General features: G+C 35.1%; 1 protein-coding gene across 2 annotated transcripts; it reads right to left on the reverse strand.

Annotated features, from left to right (window-relative positions):
- Positions 1 to 561: 561 nt before the first annotated feature.
- PABPC4L (poly(A) binding protein cytoplasmic 4 like) lies at positions 562 to 6,028 on the reverse strand. Of its 2 annotated transcripts, none has more exons than XM_032171985.1 (2): positions 5,957 to 6,028; positions 562 to 5,486 (listed from the first exon to the last, which is right to left on the reverse strand). In XM_032171985.1, the coding sequence occupies exon 2, from the start codon at positions 5,259 to 5,261 to the stop codon at positions 4,149 to 4,151; it is 1,113 nt and encodes a 370-aa protein (XP_032027876.1). In that variant the 5' UTR covers positions 5,262 to 5,486; positions 5,957 to 6,028; the 3' UTR covers positions 562 to 4,148. The 2 variants fall into 2 exon arrangements, with proteins under 2 accessions (XP_032027876.1, XP_032027867.1); XM_032171976.1 differs by having other exon boundaries at positions 5,902 to 6,028.
- Positions 6,029 to 21,333: the final 15,305 nt, after the last annotated feature.

A 21,333-nucleotide genomic window follows, 5' to 3' on the forward strand; every position in this document is an offset into this window, starting at 1 on the left:
CCAATACTGAATTATAAATATTTCCTCTGGGCAAACCTGCAAAATAATCTGACTTTAACAAATTCAGATCCAAGTGTATGTGTAACTCAGATTTGAGTACACATGCACTTGGGAGATATATATATATGTAAAAGTATCATAAGGGTATTTAATTTGTTCTACTTTTGAAAGTGTAGATTTTTTAAAATTATGTTTTTCCTCTATTGCTTTATTATATCTATCTTTTAAATTATATTATGGGACATATTTCCAAATGTACTGTGAGTAAGCCAATTCTAAGCACTTGACAGGTTAGTTGAATTTAACAATAAATTCAGAAATGTCTTTAAAATAGTTAATTATTCCTCATTAAAACTTGTTAGTGTTTTGTTTTCAATTGTGAGCTCATAATTATGAGTAACTTAAAAAAGAAATACTAGTTCATAAAGAAATTGTCCTTGAAAACCTGAAATACAAGTATTTCACTAAAAACACAGGTAATTTTCAGTTCATTCTTAAGATAACTGATCTTTGGAAAATCAGAAATACTTTATAATAAATAAAAATCATTTTCAAACATACTTTCACCTTTGAAATATTAGATTTTATTTGACATTTTCTCAGTGGATCTATAACAATATTGAGAACATGAAAATGACAATATTAAGTCACTTTAAAATTTTTATTTTTACCAACTATAAATTCCTATTTGAAATTTAAAAGATAAAATGTTAAAAGAATACATTTATTGAAATGGCTGTACATGTAAGCAGGCAACTACACAGCAGACGTGGCAATGTGTGTGGAGAGAAGGGTGAAAGTAGAAACAGTGGCTCAAGGCATATCTATGTACATTAGCTTTTACTGGAATGTTTATCAGAAAAGTTAAGATTCTACTTATTTATTAAGGCACTTGGGCACAAAAGATTTAATACTCTTTAATGAATGAATCTCTGTTTTCAACTAAGATAACTTGCTATTATCACGCACCAAAAAAAATTAGAATGAACAAAATTTAAATAAATTAAATCCATAGGATTGTATATTTTTGTAAACTGACTTAGTCATGTTTTTTTTTTACAGCAAATGCTGGAAATAAGCAATTTTTACTAAGAAGGCAGATTATTGTGTAATTAAGCCATAGCTATAATTCGTCTAGACATCTGATGTTATGTCCTATTAACTCCTTACAGACATGAAAGAACTCTGTTTCCTGATATTATCTTGCAAATATATGTAAGCATTATCAAATATTGTTCAAATATTTGAACAGTTTTACAGATTAGCTTTCCTAAATTAAGATGTAGACTAGATTATCCAGAATAAGATGTCAAGGCCAGGCACACTTAATACACTTTCCAGTCTTGTTGTCTGGTAAACCTTTTTAACAACTTTCTGCTTCTGATATATGTTTTGGTAAATACTTACCTAGTATAAGAATCTATGTGAAACTCATGCCAACTCTAATTCATTGGCTGTCTGAATCAAGTATTTACCAAAACATATGTTATTAAAAATGGAAAAGCACATTTTTAAAAGATTTACTATAGATTTTATATAAGACACTTTTTATGAACCAAACTTTTAGTTAGAAGCGTTGAGAATACGAAATTCTGAAAGTCATAAATACAATACAGATAAATTGTGTGGGTGAATATATATTTGTGTGAATATATGTATTTAAAGTGTTCAAAATATTTTGAAGCATGACATCAAAGCCAATTAAGTAAAACACTGAAACTTTGCAGCTTAACATTCAATTTTGGAATAACCTTCAAAACTATAAAGAAAGTGAAATATCAGTGGGAAAAATCTAAAATGTTGTCATAATATGCAAAGAAATCTAAAAATCCATGTAAATAGAAAACACCCAAACAAGAAAATAAATTATGTTCATGAGACATTAACGAGTAAGTATGAAAATACAAATGGTTAGTGAGTACACAAATGCTGTTTAACTTTTGTAATTTACAAAAGTGAAATAAAGCAATGATGAAATGGTTTGTTTTACATATAATGCTGAATTGACCAACAGCTTAAAAAAAACCCTTGTTTCTTGGAGCATATGGAAATAGGCATTCTCCTACAATGACAATGGAAATGTAAGTGCCACAAGTATTCTGGACAGCACTTAAGCAATATTTATCAAAATTACTTTTTAAAATTGATTCTTTTTTAACCATTAATTACACTTCCTAACATTTTCTTAAGAAAATAGATATATTTGCATATATAAGTTTGCAAGGATGTTAATCTCCAAGTTATTTATGACAGAGGAAGAAAGAAAAAAGGAAGAAATTATCTAGCAACATTTAAGTTTACCAATAAGAAATTAGTTATATTTTGGTACAGTCATTGAACAAAACATAAAAGTCACTCCGATTATAAGACAAATAATTATTGTGAGCATAAAAGTTGACCATAGCATATCGTTTAATTAAGAAAGCAATTTCAAACAACATTTGTAATATTATCTTATTTTTCTTAAATTACCTAGGTGTATATATGTAGAGAGAGAAAAAAATAGAAAAATATGTAACAAATTATAATAGGGAATTTGTTTGCATAATACAATTATATGCAAATTCTTTTAATTTTTTCATTGTCCATAATTTTGTATGGACTAAAAGATTTTTATTTTAGAAAATGTGCAAAGAATATGCACATAATTTCTATAAAAATAAAAGGTAACGAATTTTTCTCATTCATAAGCTGATGTATTGCCAAAAAATATTTTACTATTTCCTTTATATTAGTAATATATGAAATAGAGGATGTGAATAATAGTTACAAGAAACAACTAAGCCAAGTAAAAATATGAAAACAGTAAAAACAAAATCACTTGCTTGCTAGATACCTTTGGTATGAATCAGAATTTGTAAAGCAATTATTTAAATGTAATTAAATAACTCTTGCCTCGATTTCCAAATGGATTTGAAGCAGCATACATTAAAAGTCAACATAAAAAAATCCTTTAGAAAGTATTTTAAAAATCTGAAGAATACAGATGAAAGGCAGGAGAGAAAGGAAAATAGGGGAATGGTTCTCTAAACTAAAAATTATGCTAGAAAACAGAATAAGTGATGTAACTTCAATTCATCAGAAAATCAATCAGTGAGTTTCTGATCAATGAAGGCTAAAAGTGAAACTTAATGGGTTCCATAGCTGCCACAGTCTAATAAAAGGAGATGTGAGTACATAAAAATAGAGGAACTTACTTTTCTGAACCCTAAGAGAATATCACTACACAAAACAATATAAAAGAGATTTTAAAAGTTTTTAAACAGAATTTCTATAATCTGTATATGTGATTTTCATAATATTAGCATCTGGTAAAAATTTAAGGTAAACTATTAAGCCATATAAGTATGAAGAGATTTAAGACCAGGCCAACTTTGGATCACCTGAGTTGATAACAGATTTATAACTTAAGGAATGTAGAAGTTAAGGTTTTACAGTGCAAGTTACAATTTAGATTAACTAGTAAGTACCTGAATTATAGTCAACTAATGGAAAGAACAAAACACATAAAGCCAGTTTTTAGGCAACATTAAAAACCTCCATCATCTTAATTTAAACCATCCAAAAAACAAGCATGTCAAGATATAAATTTAAAAGAAATTCAACTATATCTGAGTACTTTAAGCATTAATTCAAAATGAAATTAGATCTTTAAATTCGTACTATAAATTTCTAAAAGTTTGATTTCTCAAAACTTGGATGAAAAATTAGAAAATTTCTGTTGGTAAAAATACTTTGGAATCTTTAGGTGTAAGAACTATTTTGAGCATATTTTCATAGAAGAAATTAAAGCTAGCAATATTACTAAAATAAAATATGCAATAAATTCAAATAATTTCCTCATTTCATTTGGTTCAAATGTAATAAAAATATATCTATTTATACTTATTGCTATGAACACATCAAAATAAGAAAAATGTGCAATATTAAAATTAGAAAATGTGCCTCTGTAAAATGAACTAAGCTCCATTTATTTTTCCACAAAGGAAAAAAAAATTGCTTTGTATAAAAAATGTTTTATCATAAAGTTTACTAAACTAAGCACCCATCATGTGGAATATGAAATTTACTGAGGTCAGTTCAGGCAGAGATCACTATCATTCCCCCACCTGCTGCAGATACTAGCTGGGAAGGTACGTTTTTCTTTCCTAGTGTCTCTGGGCCAAAGCAATGCTAAGAGGTTTGGAGCCCAAGATGCGGCCATTCATCTCAGTCATTGCTTTAGTAGCATCCTCAGGAGAGGAGAAGCAGATCAAGCCAAACCCTTTGCTCTGCCCCTCTTCCTGCATTACCTTAACTCTGCTAATTGATCCAAATGAAGAAAATTCGTTTCGTAGTTTTTCATCATCAATGGTGTCATCAAGGTTCTTAATATAGAGCTTTACCCCCTGGCACCCACGAATTCGTTCCCTTTTCAGCTGCTCAAACATTTGCTTTAACTCAGCCTGTCGCTCTACTTTCTTTTGCGCCCGGCCTACAAAAATCAGCTGCCCATTTATGTCCCTTCCATTCATTTCTTCAACAGCTTTCTTGGCAGCCTCATGGCTATCAAAACTCACAAAGCCAAAGCCTTTGGATTTCCCACTGGAATCTGTCATCACCTTAACACTCAGAGTTTTGCCATATTTGCTGAAAACGTCCTTCAATCTCTCATCATCCATGTCACCTCCAAAGTTTTTGATGTAAATATTGGTGAATTCACTGGCTTTGCTTCTGAGTTCAGCTTCACGATCTTTTCGGTTTTTGAATCTGCCAACAAACACCTTGCAGCCCTTGAGTAGTTTTCCATTCATCTCCTCAATGGCCCTGTCTGCAGCACTCTGATGCTGAAAGTGCACAAATGCATAGCCCTTGGAGCCTTGATCATCACTCATCACCTTGGAGGAAAGGATCTTTCCAAAAGCTGAAAAATGTTCATAAAGGGTTTTGTTATCGATAGATTTGTCCAGATTCTTGATGAACACATTCCCAATTCCAGATCTCCTCAAGTAGGCATCGCGCTGAGACCACATGAGACGGATGGATTTGCCTTTTATCATGTCAAAGTTCATTGTGTCCAGCGCCTTCTGGGCATCAGCCAGCTGCAAGAAGTTCACGTAGGCATATCCCAGAGAGCGGCGGGTGACCTGGTCCCTGCAAATGCGGATGGACAGCACAGGGCCCACAGTGCTAAACTTCCTGAACAGCAGGTCTTCGGTGACATCTGCATGTAAGTCACCCACATACAGGGAGGCCATGCGGTACTTGGCTGCTACATTCATCTCCTTGTCCTTGCCACTGTGAGTCTGTCCCCTGGAGCTCTTTGAGCAATCCCTGTGGGGGAATACTAGGCCACAGCTTTGGCCGGGCTCAAGTGTGGAGGGCTCGGGATCACCACACAAAGGCCAAGCAATGGAGTTCAGACACGGCTCCCCGGCTCAGGCAACACCCTCATCCAAAAGTCCCCACAGCCACCAATCTTGCCCTCCTAGGACGCGGCAATAGAACTGTGAAATCGCAAAGAGAGATTATTAGGACAAGAAGTTCCTTCCCCTCAGATTTGTGAGAAAACTTCAAGTGGCGGGCTGGCCCTCCATCTGAGCATTCTCCACAGAGGCCCTGGTCGCTGGTTTCTGAATAAAAATAGGCCTCGCTCAGGAGTGGTTTAAAGTTACAGCCGCTCAGGGAAGAACTCCACAAGGGGAGGTGTCAGAGGCCCCAGCCGTGGAGTATGGGCTGCGAGGTTCTGCCCGGCAGAGACCCGAACCTGCCAGGTACCGGGTTCTGCAGGCGCCGCCGCCGAGGCGCTGCCAGGAGCGACGCGGGCCAAGGGCGTCCTGAAGACCTGGGGGGCCCCTCCGACCTCCCGACCCGCGCTGCGCCGGGAGAAAGGAGGCGTGGGGGAAGGGGAGGCTGACAGACCGACGGACTGACGGACGCGGCGAAGCGGGCGGCCAGGCGGGGGCTGGGGGCTCACCGGCGGTCGTCTGCGGGCGGGCGGGAAGCCCAGAACTCGCGCGCTGAACTTCCCGCGCACTCGCTGCCAAGTGGGATGTTTTCTTTTTAATATTTTTTTTAAGAACGTTTTTCTTCCCCCCGCCCCTATTACACGTTTCCCACCCTCCTCAGATAGCTAAGCTGAGAAGCAGGAGGCGGCGACTGGGGTGGAGAAAGGCAGCCGAGGGGAGTGGCCCCAATAAACCACCCGCCCGCAGGGCTTTGCCTGGCTCTGAGTGAAGGAGCCTTTCCAAATGTGGATCAGGGCCTGTCACTTCCTGGCTTCAAACCCTCCAGTGGCTTCCTTTGACTTTTGGATAAGGTCCAACATCCGCACCTTGTTCTATAAAGTTCTGCAGGATTCCTGAAATGTTCCAGCCTCAACTGCTGCTTAGTTCCCCTTACAAAACTCCAAGACACACTAGCCTTTTTCAGAGCCAACTTCATAAAAATGTGTTCTTCGGAAATGAGTTAAAATGCTCTTTCCAAATAGATGTTTTTTCTAAACCCCTCTGGCAATTTAGGTTTCCCTCTTAGAAACTCTAACACTACCCTGTACTTGCCTGGCTTTTGTGTAATTACAAAATATTGCATATTTCGTAACAATAGAAGCCATGTGCACTTTATTCTCAGGGACTTGCAGACAAGGGATGTGCAGTATTTATTGAACAAATCTTAGCCTCAGGTTAGTTTTCACATCTAGTTAAATGGAGGCAGTGGCTCTTACCTTAGAGAGTATTTTATGTGTGAAATGAGTTAATAGATTTGGAAATGGATAACACAATATCAGATACATAAGTGGTTTCCAGTAACATTGATTTCATTTTCTTTAGCATTAAATAAAATTCCTTAGTATCATTCTAATGAATCTTTAAAATTTGAATCATAATGCATCTTAGGGAGTCAATAAGTTACTGTCACGGTAGCATGACCTTGATTCTCCAAGAGTGCCAGAACCTATGAAATTAACCTGTGGTCTCAGTTGTACTTATTTACAGAAACAAAAGCCAGGCCGGATGCCAGTAGCCACAGACAAGCCACGAGATAAAAACTCAGCTTGGCAGTGCTACTCAGACAGACCTGAATCCTCACTTCCTTATCATATTAAACTCTCTGCCCAGTGGGGAGAGATGCCCTTTGCTAGGCTTATATAGTAAGTGCCCAGTGCAAAAGAAAGAACAAGACTGCACATATTCTAGTTTTCTCTGGAAAGTCCCACCTCTTTCCAGGAATTCGCATCCTTAGTCTCCACCTCCATGCTCTAAGAGACCTTAAAAATCCCCCTTCTCCACACACCTGGGGAGAAGGTGAATGGGAAGCTCACCTTCTCTACTCTTTGAACAACAAATAAAGTTTCTGCTCTGCTTAACAGAACCTCCTGTCTTTCTACTGGCTCAATGGCAACAGGCAGGTAAAGGACCCACTGGGGTAAAACAACCCGTCTTCAGGGCAGAACATTACCTGAAAATCTGAATTGGATGGATCAGTTAATGTAAGGCAAATTTAATACTTTTTCAACTTTACTGGACATAGGAAAAAACTAGTGATCTTGTTGAAAAAGCAGATTCTGATTCAGTAGCTTGAGGTGGACCTGAGATTCAACTTTTCAAACAAGTTCCTGGGTGGTGCAAATTTTGCTGGTCTCTGAACCACACTGAGTAGCAAGACTAAATGAATCCTCATTTAGAGGGATCTTTTCTAATGTAAGAACTGGAAAACTAAAAATATGTGTTTAACTTGCAGAAGATAATAACACTCCAGCAAAATTCATTCTTAGAAATGCATTAAATAAAACTGGAGCATGATTTTCACTATAAAATCCAAATTGATTGTAATCTATCTAAAATTTCCTATGTGGGAGATGAGAAGATGCCACTCCAAAATATGAGAGATTACTGAGCTGAAGATAATTAAGAAGAAGCAGATGCAGGAAAGCTCACTGCCCTCCATCTACTTGCCTAAAAGCACGATAGAGTTATGATGAAAAATGTTACCTTGCCCTCCCCAAACCCACTCGCAAATGTTAGCCACTGAAGACAGCTTTGGACCCTATCAGCCTGGAGAAGGTACGAGAGAAATCTATATTAACAAATTTTAACAAGATAACTAGCATTTATCTATCATTGATTCACCTTCCCCCAAGTTGCTGCCCATAACAACTTAAAGTCCTTTTTTGTTTGTTTTACCACTTCTCTAAGAATTTACTTAGAAGAAGGTGCTATATAATCTGAAATTCACCAAAGAGGTGAGTCACCTCTTTGAGAACTACTCATTATATATTTTGTATATACATGAGAATATATATAAAATATACATACTCATGTATATATAAAAGATTTTATATATACATACTTATGTATATATATTCTCATGTATATATAAAATATTTTATATATACGTGAATATTTTACATATACATAAGAGTATAAAATATACATGTTAAATTATACATGAACTTGTTTGTTTTTCTCTTGTTTTTGTTTTTTTGTTTTGTTTTGTTTTTGTTTGTAATTTTTTTAGGCAGGGTCTCACTCTGTTAGCCAAGCTGGAGTACAGTGGTGCAAACAGAGCTCTCTGCACCTTGGACTTCATGGGCTCAAGCAATCCCTCCACCTCAGCCTCTCTAATAGTTGGAACAACAGACGCATGCCACCATGCCAGGCTATTTATTTACTTATTTATTTATTTATTTATTTATTTATTTATTTATTTATTTATGTTTTATTGTAGAGACAGGGTCTTGCCTGTTGACCAGGACTATCTCCAGGTCCTGGGCTCAAGTGATCCTCCTGCCTTAGCCTCTCAGAATGCTAGGATTAGAGGCATAAGTCACTGTGCCTGACTGTAAAATTTATTTCAGTATGTGTTGTTCCTATAGCATCATTTGTTCAAATAAATAAATACAGTAATCTTTTCTTTCAGCCTATCTTGTAGACTGCAATTTTAAAAAGGAAAAGAGATCACCAACATAGCTGTAGATACCATTAGTGGATTTGGGCAGTACTCCAGTACATACTTTAAGAATTTAGATGTTATTTGGTGTTGTTTAACATAAATAAAACAGTGATTACTACGTTCAATATTATCAGGAGTTTTTTGTTTTTGTTTTCGTTTTTTAAGAAAGCTCCTGTGTAGTCCCTAAGAACTTAGTCTTAAGACTTTTAATTTCTAAAAAATATAGTTTAGATCTCATCAGTTCTTTGTGTTGTTTGAATACAGCAGTATTTCAGCTATAACAAGATACCAAAATATTTCAAGAACTTGTGGGTTTTCCATTTTACCTTAGTGTGATCTTCACTCGACATTTTGTGAAAAATGAGAAGAATTTCCAAATTTAGAATTTAGTTCTACATTCTCTAATCAACTTACATGCAACTGGTACAAACCTCAGTTGGTTAAATGACTAATTATTATACACCTTCCTATTTGTTCTAATTATGGTGTTTTTATTTTTATATTTTAACAAATACAGCATTTTTTAAGTAACTATGATTCTTCTTTCTCTTTAATTCACTAAATCTCCTCTTTTTGTCAGTTGTGTTCAGTGAACAATTTCTTCACTTGGGGTGTCCTTTACATTTGCCCTTTCTTTCCCTTCCCTTTGCTACTGCCTTTGCTTCATTTCCTTGTATATTACTGCATGAGTCTTATTCATTCACCTTCTTTGATTCGGGCTGTCTGTATATCAGTCCATGTTGCATTTTGTTACTGGAATAATTTTACTAATCTCTCTTTCATAACATTTTAGTAAAAAATAGCAAATTACACCAAAGACTTTGCAAAATCAATACCATTGTAACTACATATATTTTCTCTTGTCAAGCTACTCCCTCACTTGTTTTATATGTACATGCAGTTAATTCTTTTAAAAATAGAAAGGAATGCAATATATTTGAAGAGATTACCTGTATTCTCTTGTTTATTACAGTACTATTCACAACAGCCAAGATTTATGGAATCAACTGAATTGTCCACCAGTGGATGAATGAATAAATAAAATGTGTGTGTGTGTGTATGTGTACATATATACGCATATGTATGTATATATACACAATGGAATATTATTCAACCATAAAAAAGATTGAAATCCTGTCATTTGCAGCAACATGGTTGGAACTGGAAGTCATTATGTTAATTGAAATAGGCCAGGGACAGAGAGATAAATATTGCATGTTCTAACTCATATGTGAGAGCTAAAAAATTGAATCTCGTGAAAATAGAGAGTAGATTGCCTAATCTTGAAAAAAATTGTAATTTTGCCTACCTTATGTTATTTAGTTCAATTGCCCTCCAGTGTACAAGTTTGTTGTGTGGGTGGCTCAGAGAATTAGGAGAGGATGAGATTGCTGTTTTGCTTAAATGGCAGGAAAACCATCAGTATTTCTACTCACTGATATTGACAGCAATGGAGGTTGTTGCTTACTTTGGTATTTATCATGAAGATATTAATAAGTAGCTATTTCCGGTGTGGAAATGCATTTTACAATAAAAATCTCTCATACTAATTAGGTAAAATTAGTTTCTGAAGTCTTGAATCATTGTTCTGATGTAGTCAACTATTAATAAAATTTTTCTTATTTGTGTTCAAAATGGTCTTTATTGCCTTAATACGTAGTAATTAAATAAAACTTGCTTTTGTTGTATTATGAAACTACCATGTTCAATTTACTACAAAGCATAATACTGTATCTTTCAGATTATTTGGTTCAATTTTTTTTGACAATAATCTCTTTCCAGTTGTTATTTGTTATTGTTGTTGTTGCTTGTGTTTTTTGTTTTGTTTTTCTTACCCAAATATAGTGTTAATTTCTTGAGAATGAGGAATATGATTTACATTTCAGAGTTACCTTTCTCTATATGGCACATATGGAAATTTTTCAATAAGTAATGCTTGATTGCTGGTAGATCTTGATGAAAGGTAAATGTCCCCCAAGGCTGAAATAGATGGTGTCAATCATCACATATCACCCAATATACAGCTTTGAGAAGAATAAAAACATTGGAAATTCATTTACTTGAATCCCAAGCTGTCATCACACCAGTAGAAACTGATGTGAAAACTTACTTTATGATAAAAGGTTGCTTTGTTTATGTACGTCCCCTGATCCTTGTCTGTCCCCCACCACAACCTCAGTCATTTCAATGAGAAAGATAATTAGAGATAGGGCCAAGTCTCCTAAGAGAAATAACATCATTCAGACCTATTTAAGAGAAACAGAAATAACATTATTCAGACCTATGTAAGCATACTGAGGTATTATATTTCAGGAAATAGCGTCAAATTTCAGTGGTTTTATTAGATACTGATGCCCAAGTTATAATACTGCCTGGTTCACTGGCAGGTGAGTGTGCCCAAATCCAGCTGATGGGGTTTAGACATTGTTCACAGTAGGGAAAGAAGCTAAATGGACCTTGTGGGCTGCTCCATTGGACCAATTTAATGTACTATTTTTACTTATTTTACAACTGATTTATAACCAATTTCACAACAAAATTTATAATAGGAATTTACATGTTAGATGCTTATACATTTCTACAAATTGGCAGATTCTAGGGCACTGAACTGTGGAAATAAATTGCTATCCCTTATAGAAACATCTTGGTCCTTCACGTAGATGTCATGTTAAGGGTCATTCACTCATAAGATAGTAATTGAGCTGGAGATTGACCTTACACCACTCAGATTGCTACCATTGCTAACTGTGTCCATCAATATATCACACATTTTCTGAATTGCTTTTGAGGCAAGGAAGGCTACATGGCATTGAGTTCTGATGACTCCTGGGAAGCTCTAGTGGGATAACACTTCTTGAGGCTATCAGGGCTGTCCCACCACCATTGATCCATTTTTAGGTTGCAGTGTTACGGTTTAAATTCTATCAGCCCACTGCAGCTACACTATTGTGGCCTTTGGAATGAAAGTCTTACATTTTTCGTTTTTAGAACCAGAAATATTTACAGTCTGACAATGGAATATCTTCTATCATGAAACCCACTCTACAACACCTTGATAATCAAGATAGACTTCAATAGACTTTCCTTATGCCAAACTATCTGTAGAAATCAGGTTGTGCTGAGAATTGGAATGTCCTTCTTAAAAAAATCAAAAGGATTTTGAGCTCTCAGTCCCCAGCTTTTAGCAAGAGAGTTCAGTGGCTATCCCCAGAAAGTGGCTACTTCCCGGGTAATCATCAGGACAAAAAGAGTGCATTACATAGATCTATTATGAACAGTTGGCATTCTACCCTGTTCATTCTTGATCATGATACCTTTTCTTTTCCCTAATGTCATCACTATGCTGGACTGGCTGGTGTGCTCTCCAAGGAATAGACTGGCCAATACAGACTCAAAGGATTTAAATTCTATTGTAATTCAACCACCTGGATACTCTTCTTAGATTGGCATATTCCTGTGTCATAACAATAAAGACCGTTTGTTCAATATATTACTCCCGAAGTCCCTGTATTGTTGTCCACGCCAACCAAAATAGCAGACATATGGATGTAGTTTTTGTCTCTTATGTCCCTGGCCCTTATGGACTAAAGTTGTGGGTTCAAGTAGAGTATGACTGGGGAAAGGTGAATTTTTAGCTCCAGAATTGATACATAGCAATTCTGTAGCAAAGGAAAGAGAAGAACAAACTCAGTACCCGGGAAATATCCGAGAATTCAGAAATTATGGTGAAGAAAGGAAGATCAATGATAATTGTCTTTCAGAATCACCCTGAAGAGTTGCTCACGATGAAAAAAACTCCTTGGTGTGCCTCTCCCAAACTTTGGAAAGTGCTTTCAGTTTAAGTGACGGCAGAGTCTTTCATCCTTTACCACATGGAAATATGACCATGATTTGAATGCTGCTTTCCTAAAATTCACTGTGAAGTCAACTGGAAAACAGCAGAGGATGCCCTCAGTTCCTGCATATCCCATGCAAAATAACTGTCAGCACCTTGGGATGTTTCTTGCACTCCACTTTCCACAGATATTATTCAGTTATTCCATATAGTAGATGAATGCCACCTTGCTGTTGGCACAGACAAAATACTGTAAGTTGTACTGACTTGTCAGGCAATCCTTCAAGAAACATTCTATTTGAACTGAATTGGGAATTCTAAAATGTGCCAGCTAGCTGGGAGGACACGTCATAGGCACTATCAACCTGTGACCCTCATAATATAAGTCCCATGTGGGGCACAAAATTTGTAACTATACTTTTCTCTATGGATACTATGTAGATCTATGAAATTGCACTTCTGCTTACAAGCCAGGCATTAACTTGACTACCCTCTGAAGACATGGTAACTTGCCCTTTATGAATGACCATAAAATATCTTCAAGTATTTAACAAAATTACATCAGTATAATATGTAGCTTTCAAATAACTATGGAGGGTTCCCTGAAATGAGGCAACCCTTTGGTGATTTTTCCAGAGGTAAGTGACTTATTTATGTGAAACCTGTATACAGTTATCCCTATAATGGAAGTCATACAATTTGAAATGTTAATATGAAATTTGCTCCTGATTTTGTCTGAAGTAACTAGTAACACTATTTTGGCCCTGAAAGATATTCAGGCCTCACTTCACTGTCCAAAGTTGTTATGGAAGAAATAATTACTCTACACTTTGTGCCTGAAAACCTAGACACTTTCTGTGCAATCTCACATATATTCTATTGCACTTGGATTAGTGTCTCAAGCCAAGTGGAAAGGTTAATACGGGAAAAAATAAAAATAAAAATAAATTCATTCTTCATCTCAGGTAGACCCTGATGCTTTAAAGGAGTTGTTGAGTTGGTTGGGTCTAGGACCCTGGTATACAAGGTTGAAAGTGATACCACAGGTTTACTTCATCCTGTTACTTGAAGTCCTGTTTATAGTAGCCTTTCTACCAACAATAAATATGGGACAAATTGAGCAGCCTCAATTTTCTTCCTGCTTCTGTTGCTTAGAATGGCCAACAGAGTGGTGTACTCATAAGAAAATTTGCCAAAATGCAAGATAATGTAGAAATAAGAGGTGGATATTAATAGGGAACAAGTCTCCATGGTTCTTTTGTGTCTGTGTATGATTTATGAGCAGAATCACTGACTTTCTTTTTTTTTTTTTCAGATTGTCTTTTCTAAGATGGTTTCATGGTAAACAGTCTGGAAAGATTGATGGTGTCTCCATCTAAAGAAAGAGCAAATATTTTTACCATTCCTTATAAAAGATCTGTGTTCCCTAAACTTAGGTTTCCCTCTCAACGCAACCTACTAAATAGATAGGTGTCATCTGGCTGTCTTCACATGGCCTTTTGAAAATTGTGCTTGAGGAACTGACACAAGAAAATGCTTATATTCTGGCTCCCATTGTTGTTGTGAGTGATGAAGTCCTTTGTCTCTGACTCAGAAGTCTCATGTCTCCTGGCAGTATCCATGCTAACTTGGTAGTTTGTAAGTAGGGTAAAAATATCAAAGTCTTCACAGTTCTTGACATTGAACAAATAAATGAATGAATTAAGGATAAGCTCTCATGTTTAGAGCAGAAATCTCATGAGTTTGAAAGAAGATCACGTTTATTTTACTGGTATTATTTTCTCTTTCTTCTGCATTACTGGTATATCTCCACATCTTCATACTACACTTGGCAGTACTCCTATATCCTCAATTATGGAAGTAGTAATGGACTTAAGATTTTATCAGTAACACAGGAAGCTGCCTGGTGTGCAGCCTATTATCCCTCTTTCTTTTGTAAGTTCCCGATGTCGCAAGTTTCACTAGGTTTCTTTAGCTTCCTTTGTTGCTATCGCTCTTAGTAAAATTATCTTTAGTCTGACAGCAAAATTAAAAACAAATTGGATTTAGAGAACATTCTTGGCGTTTTCTACTTCATCAAAAACTTACATCAGAGCAGTCAAATAAGATGTTTAGGTGTCTACAACAATCTAAGAGAAAGACTTGAAAGTCTCCGTAACATTCTTGTTTTATGGTATCTGGAACACTTCATTTCAGTCTCTAAAGCCAAGTATCTGCTAATATGCCCTATAAAAATTCTGGACTTTTGCAATCTGATGACATAAAAGAATGTCTGGCTAGCTTATCCTATCTCCTTCCTAACACTGATAGCAAATGATCCCTTGGGGAATGGGGTACAATCCAGGATTGACTGGAATCCTTCCGTTAGCTCTATCATTGCCTACATGTCACTTGTTTCTTTTCCCAGGAATGAGACATTGGAATGTCTTTAATGTCTGTAGTCTTAGCATTACTCATCCTGGGCTCCCTCTCCTAATATGTCATGCAGAAAATTTGCTTGATGGCTCATCCTAATAAACTTAAACTAAAAGGTACAGTCTTGGCTGGCTTTCTAGTTAAAATCTAGTTAGAAAATCCTTTTTCAAAATCTACATAACTACAACTGTCCTAGTGCTAAGGTATCTGCTTTTTTAGATTCCTCTTTCCTAAAGAGTCAGGGATCATACTTTCTAAGGCTAAATCTACACCTCATCCTATGCATCATTATTGTAATAGTTTCTAACAACTGTAATAAGATTCAGGGCAATCACTTACTGCATCAGAGTTTAACAATCTCAAAAGAGAGACTCGACAAATACCAGCCTGCTTTTATGTCATACAAAGTCTGCAACTATGTGCAAATCCAGTATATTACCAGAAAAAATGCAGTCTTGTCTATAACCAATGATAATCGCCTTTCAGGAAACACGAGTTGGTCTCAGAAGGAAAGCCAGAAGTTGACTTTCTCGCTGATTTCTTTCTCTTATTCCATATCTATCTCTATTTCTTCAGAATCCCTGGTTTATCCCGAACAACTGTTTGTCAGGGCCAGAAAAACCTGTTGTGCCTGGATCCTGATATTCCTCCAGGAGGACCACACGTAAAACAAAACAAATTTTTTCATGCTAATGTTGATTTACTCTTAATACTATAATATTTTTTAGACTAACACAATGTTTCTTCATTGTTTAAGACTCCACTCTACCAGGGGTGAGGATGGGAAGAGCAAAATCCTAAAGAGATATAGAACCTGGGCCAACCACACAGTCATTTGGATAATGATTGGTAAAAGCCTGAATTAAGGCAGTAGCAATGGGAAATAAAATAATCGGATTGCATATGCAATAATTCAAACTGGTATATAATCTGAAGTTACATTTTGTTTCCTAAGATTACCCTGCTAAAGTTGTAGTATTTAACTAACAAGAGCAACAACCTAATGAACATCATCTATGTCCCAAACACTGTAATATAAAGTATTAAACACAGAGTAAGTACTCATACAGCACTATTAAAACAGTATTATATTGTTATATCAGTTTTACATAGTGATGCCTACTCATTTCTGGCAACAGTCTTCAAGAGGAGATTTTAGTCTAACTGTTATTGATTTGGACATCAGACTCAGAAACTTTAACTTGTCCAAGTAATCAGAATATTTTTAAAAGGTGAGTATTTTAGTCTATGTCTCTCTAATTTCCAAAATCATGCTTTTATACTCATGCTTTTGTTTATACTGTATTCACTTTAAGAATACCTTTGATGGCTCAGTAAACATGTCTTTCTATTTTTTAACAGCATCTAAGCTGCTTAAGCAGACATTTTCACAACAAAGCCAATATAAACAAAGTTTCAAGTAATTTTCATAGTTTCTGCCACAATTCTGATTTGCATTCCCACTTGTTGACTCAATCCAGTTGTCATTTACAATGTCCTGTATTTATTCTTTATAACTTTATTCTCAGCATTTCTCTAATTTATCTTCCTCTTATATCTTGACAACACATCTCTCCCTCTCCTCAGATAGCTAATTAAAAATTTGCAAGACTAAATAATATGAGTTCCCAATAGACAGTGTGTCAAGGAGACATTAGAGGCCATGGATGAGGTGTAGGGAAATGCTGGGAAGACCTGCCACTTTGATAGACAGGCATTTTGAGCTAATAAAGTCCTTAGAGATCTCCCTGACCCTTTGGAATGCACATATGGATACAGCTGAAATCCTCTCCAGCTGTTCTGTTCCCAGAAGAGATATGGGCTAACTTTAGATGACCCACAAAAAGCCCTCTACTCAGGAAAATTTCAGAGGAGATGATCCAGAAGGAGAAAGAGTGTGAGGGAAGAAAAATTTAGAACAAATAGGCATGTTCCAGAAATATAACAAATGGACATGAAATATTTTAGAAGAACTTGAGGAAAAAGGTTGTTTCTCTAGTGATGTAAGGCTAATCATGTTTATGAACTTCTCTGGGATTTTTTTTTGCATTTGTGAAAAGGAAATTATGACATCTATATTAATGTAGAATTATCTGATATAATTATGAAAGCCAACAATTACTGAATACTTACTAGGAACCATGCTGTCTTATAAGCACATTACATAAATGGTAAATACTATTACTAGCTCCATTTCCAGATGCAGGTAGTGAGGTTCAGAGAGTTTGAATAACCTGCCTTAGGTTATATGGATAACCTCGACAGTCTTACTCCAGGGTCAGTTATCTTCTCAGCATCTTTGGTGAGAAATGTCATAGCAGTTAACCTTTCACTTCAGACACTGCTGATCAGCCATTCGTTTTTATTTTATTTTATTTTATTTTATTTTATTTTATTTTATTTTATTTTTTATTTTATTTTATTTTATTTTATTTTATTTTATTTTATTTTATTTATTTTATTTTATTTTTTCTCACAAGGGAATTCCTTTGTGGGAGGCTAAAGAGTGGACTCCAGGGTCCCACTCTATCACCCAGGCTAGAGCCAGTGCAGTGGCACAATCATGGCTCACTGCTGCCTCACCTAGGCTCAAATGATTCTCCCACCTCAGCCTCCTGAGTAGCTGGGATTACAAGCACATGCCACCACACCTATTTGTTTCTTTTTAGTTTTGTAGAGATGAGGTCTCTCTATGTTGTGCAGGTTGGTCTGGAATTCCTGGCTTTAACCGACCCTCCCATCTTGTCCTCCCAAAGTGTTGGGATCGAAGGCGTAAACCATTGCACCTGGCCTGATTGGCCATTCTTAATGGCTATTTCTGGAGAGGTAGGGCAGTGATAATGTCCATTGTGCCCCTGGTTCTTTTACACTTTAACCAGTATTAGCTAACAGGCTCTGACACAGAACCTACCTAGTTTACTTACCTATTTGCTGTCTACCCTCTCTCTGGTTTTTAAACTCTCTTTAATATTCCGACACCCATTATTTGACTGGGGTCTTCTTTCTTACACTGGAGAGCCACTGAATTTTTTCCCTGCTCTTAAGGACACAAGTTTTCCTTCTCTAAGGGCCATCCTCTCTGCCCTTTGCCCATCTAACTCTCTTCAGCTCAACATTCATTGCTCTCTACTTCCTGAGTTTCAATTTTATCTACATTATCCTCATCCCCCTTGCCCACCCCAATAAACAATGCAAACTATAAACATGCAAACAATAATGCAAAAAATAAGCAAACGATAAACAATGCCAGGCCAGACATTCAGGTCCTCTTACAGCACAGGAGAAATGGGTAGTTAGAAGATTTATAGACACAATTTCAGTTGGCAGACATTCTAAGCAGTGACAACTTTTTTTTAATTAAACGAGAGTATTGCTTTTTTTATGTCGTGCGCATTTTAAAATGTCATCAACAACCCTCCATCTCATCTTTCACTCATGTATTTTGTCTTTAAAAGCATTTCAACCTCTTACTTTTCCTCTTGAAAACTGCACTTTATTGTATCTTCCTTTATTGATTATTAGTAGGTACTTTTTGTTTTATTGATACTTTAATCCTTTTATGACCATTAGAGTATTTATTTTAAATTGTTCTTTATTTCTACTCACTTAAACAAACAAACAAAAATATTCATTACCTTATCATTGACTTACCTTACTCATACTGTATGCCACAGTCTCATTTGTGAAGATGTAAAACCCTTCTAGTAAATCAGTTCAAAGAGAAATTCTTTAATGGTTCCTATCATATTTTTATTTTGCTAACAATCATAAAATTACCTATCTTTTCTCTGTTTTTGAACTATGTTTTGTATCTTATTTAAGTGCTTTTTGCAATAACAATTCATTTAGCTGTTATGAAGCTCAAAAATTCTACAAAAAAGCACAATTTTGGAAATTATAGTCTAATTATTGCAATTGATATTTGCCCTTTTTTAGCATTAGTGATGAGATTTCTTTTCTTCTTAGAAATATTATTTAATCGTTATGACTTATTAATTGAGAGTAGAACAAGATAAAAATGGGGCTTATCATAAGAAACAAATTTAGAGGAACAAGAGATTTTAGCTTGAAAAACAGGAGGTTAACGGGTAATCTTACAGTTGTCTTGAGAAATAAGTTTCGACTTAATATCTTTGTGTTAAAGGACAGAACTAGTAACTGTTATATGAGGAACATTATAGCATAATTTGAGAAACCACTAAAAATTAGAAGAGTTTAAAAATGAAAATTAGCTGATTTTTTGTAGTAACAAGTTTAAATATTTGAGCCTTATAGACATATAGCAGAAGTATGACAAAGGGAATTCCTCTGTGGGAGGCCAAATAGATAATCTTTGAGATTGATTCCTACTTTATTATTCATGACATATTTTACAATGTTGTAGAGGCATGATATGAAATAATTAGAATCGACCAAAATCTGTGGAAGTTTAAACTGTGTACAGGGATGATTCATTTCTAAGTGATGTTTTGAATAGTTACAGTAGAAAGATATTTTTAAGAATGATCGGTATGTAATCAGTACATATTGTTTTTTGTTGTTAATTATACCTATTTATCTGTTTATGTCTTTTCAGTAAAGATTAGCTGTAGATGCATATTCATAATTTTCCTTAAAATATCTATAAAAACAATAGCATTAATAACTATCATTATAATTAAAATACGGTAGCAAAATTTTATTTCTACTTTTTCTTCATTTTCAGATATACCAGGAAGGAATATGAACATCTATAATTCTCAGAACCTGCATTTAAATATCTTCAGATTACTCGAGTAAATATTCTTGATTTTTGCAAGGACAATTAGTATATTTCTTCTCTCAAGTATAGATTCTGGATTTAGAAGAGCAAAAGTCTTCCAAAATGTATATGCACTTTTTGCATCCATGGATATTTATGTGTTATATAGCTATATGTTTGTGTGTATATTTTTACATTGAACAGGGTAAAAAATAGGAAATATACAACTGTACCTGAATGTCAAATCCCCTGTTACTTGAGGATATGCTATTTAAAGTGATTTTTAACACATATATAAAGTAGTTTTAATCAACTCAGGCATGCTTCTAACAATGTTTGGTACTTGTCAAGAATTGTACTAAATACTGGAAAATAATGATGCTAGACACAATTCTTACGCATAGGTACATACAGCCTAGTGAAAGGAAGGAAACAGACATAAATACCTAAATAAATAAGTTATAATAAAATATTAATTAATATTTCTTAATTAGTAGTACTTATCACCCATTCACAGATGGTTTAATATGCTTCCATTTGTATTTGTCTATTGTAATCATCAGTGCTTAATTGAGTAACCTTGGCAAAGCAGATGTCTAAGTAAAATTATTGATTAAATGAACAGCTAAGTTATTCAAGTTGTACCTTTTTTTATATTCAGCAAAGCTGATAAAGAGTATTAGTGAATAAAAATAAATAAATAATGTAGTTTGGTCAGTTAATGTGTTGCAAAGTATTAGTAAAAACAGGTTTCTTAAGGAGGACACTTAAATTTGCCTATAAAAATTTTTGTTGTGCAATACTAAATTAGTCCTATAAGCTACAATGTAGTACAGTATTAATTGAAAAGAATTGTGAGCAGTTTATCTTACATAGAATAAGAAAATGAAAGCTTATCTGTAGCAAAGAAACATGAATGGATTTAACTTACAGTAGCTAACTCTGGCTGAGAAACAAACAAATTCCAAATATTATTCTTTCTATTGCCAAGGAAATCTATTATCCTCCAGCACCTTTCCCCAATCCACTCTGTTGAAATTGTCTTGTTGAAATTGTCTCTTCATAGCCCTCCGATATTTATTTTATAAAAAGATTGAAGATTCCAAACATTGACAGAAACATAAAAAGTTAAAAATAACTTATATGAGGGGTGATGAAATTGTGGCAACAAAAATTTGTGACTTCCCAAGCAATTTAATTAAAAATGTGTTTTGTTTTCCCTGAATGATAAACTGTTAGGTCAAAAAAGCAGGCTTCAAAATGTCCACAGAATAGCAGGGATTGGTGTATTAATTTATTTTCTCTCAATTGCTGACTCTTGTACATTAACTAATTTAACTCTTCAGCTCTTATCAGAAACAAAGAAGTATATTCAAGATTTTGAATATGCTTTGTTGCCAATAGTTAGCTT

Source organism: Hylobates moloch, unplaced genomic scaffold (assembly GCF_009828535.3).
Source record: "Hylobates moloch isolate HMO894 unplaced genomic scaffold, HMol_V3 SCAFFOLD_3, whole genome shotgun sequence".
In the NCBI taxonomy this organism is placed as follows: Eukaryota; Metazoa; Chordata; class Mammalia; order Primates; family Hylobatidae; genus Hylobates; species Hylobates moloch.

Excerpts from the sequence above, each read along its gene's own strand:
- PABPC4L (XM_032171985.1), bottom strand. The coding sequence starts at position 5,261 with ATGAATGTAGCAGCCAAGTACCGCATGGCCTCCCTGTATGTGGGTGAC.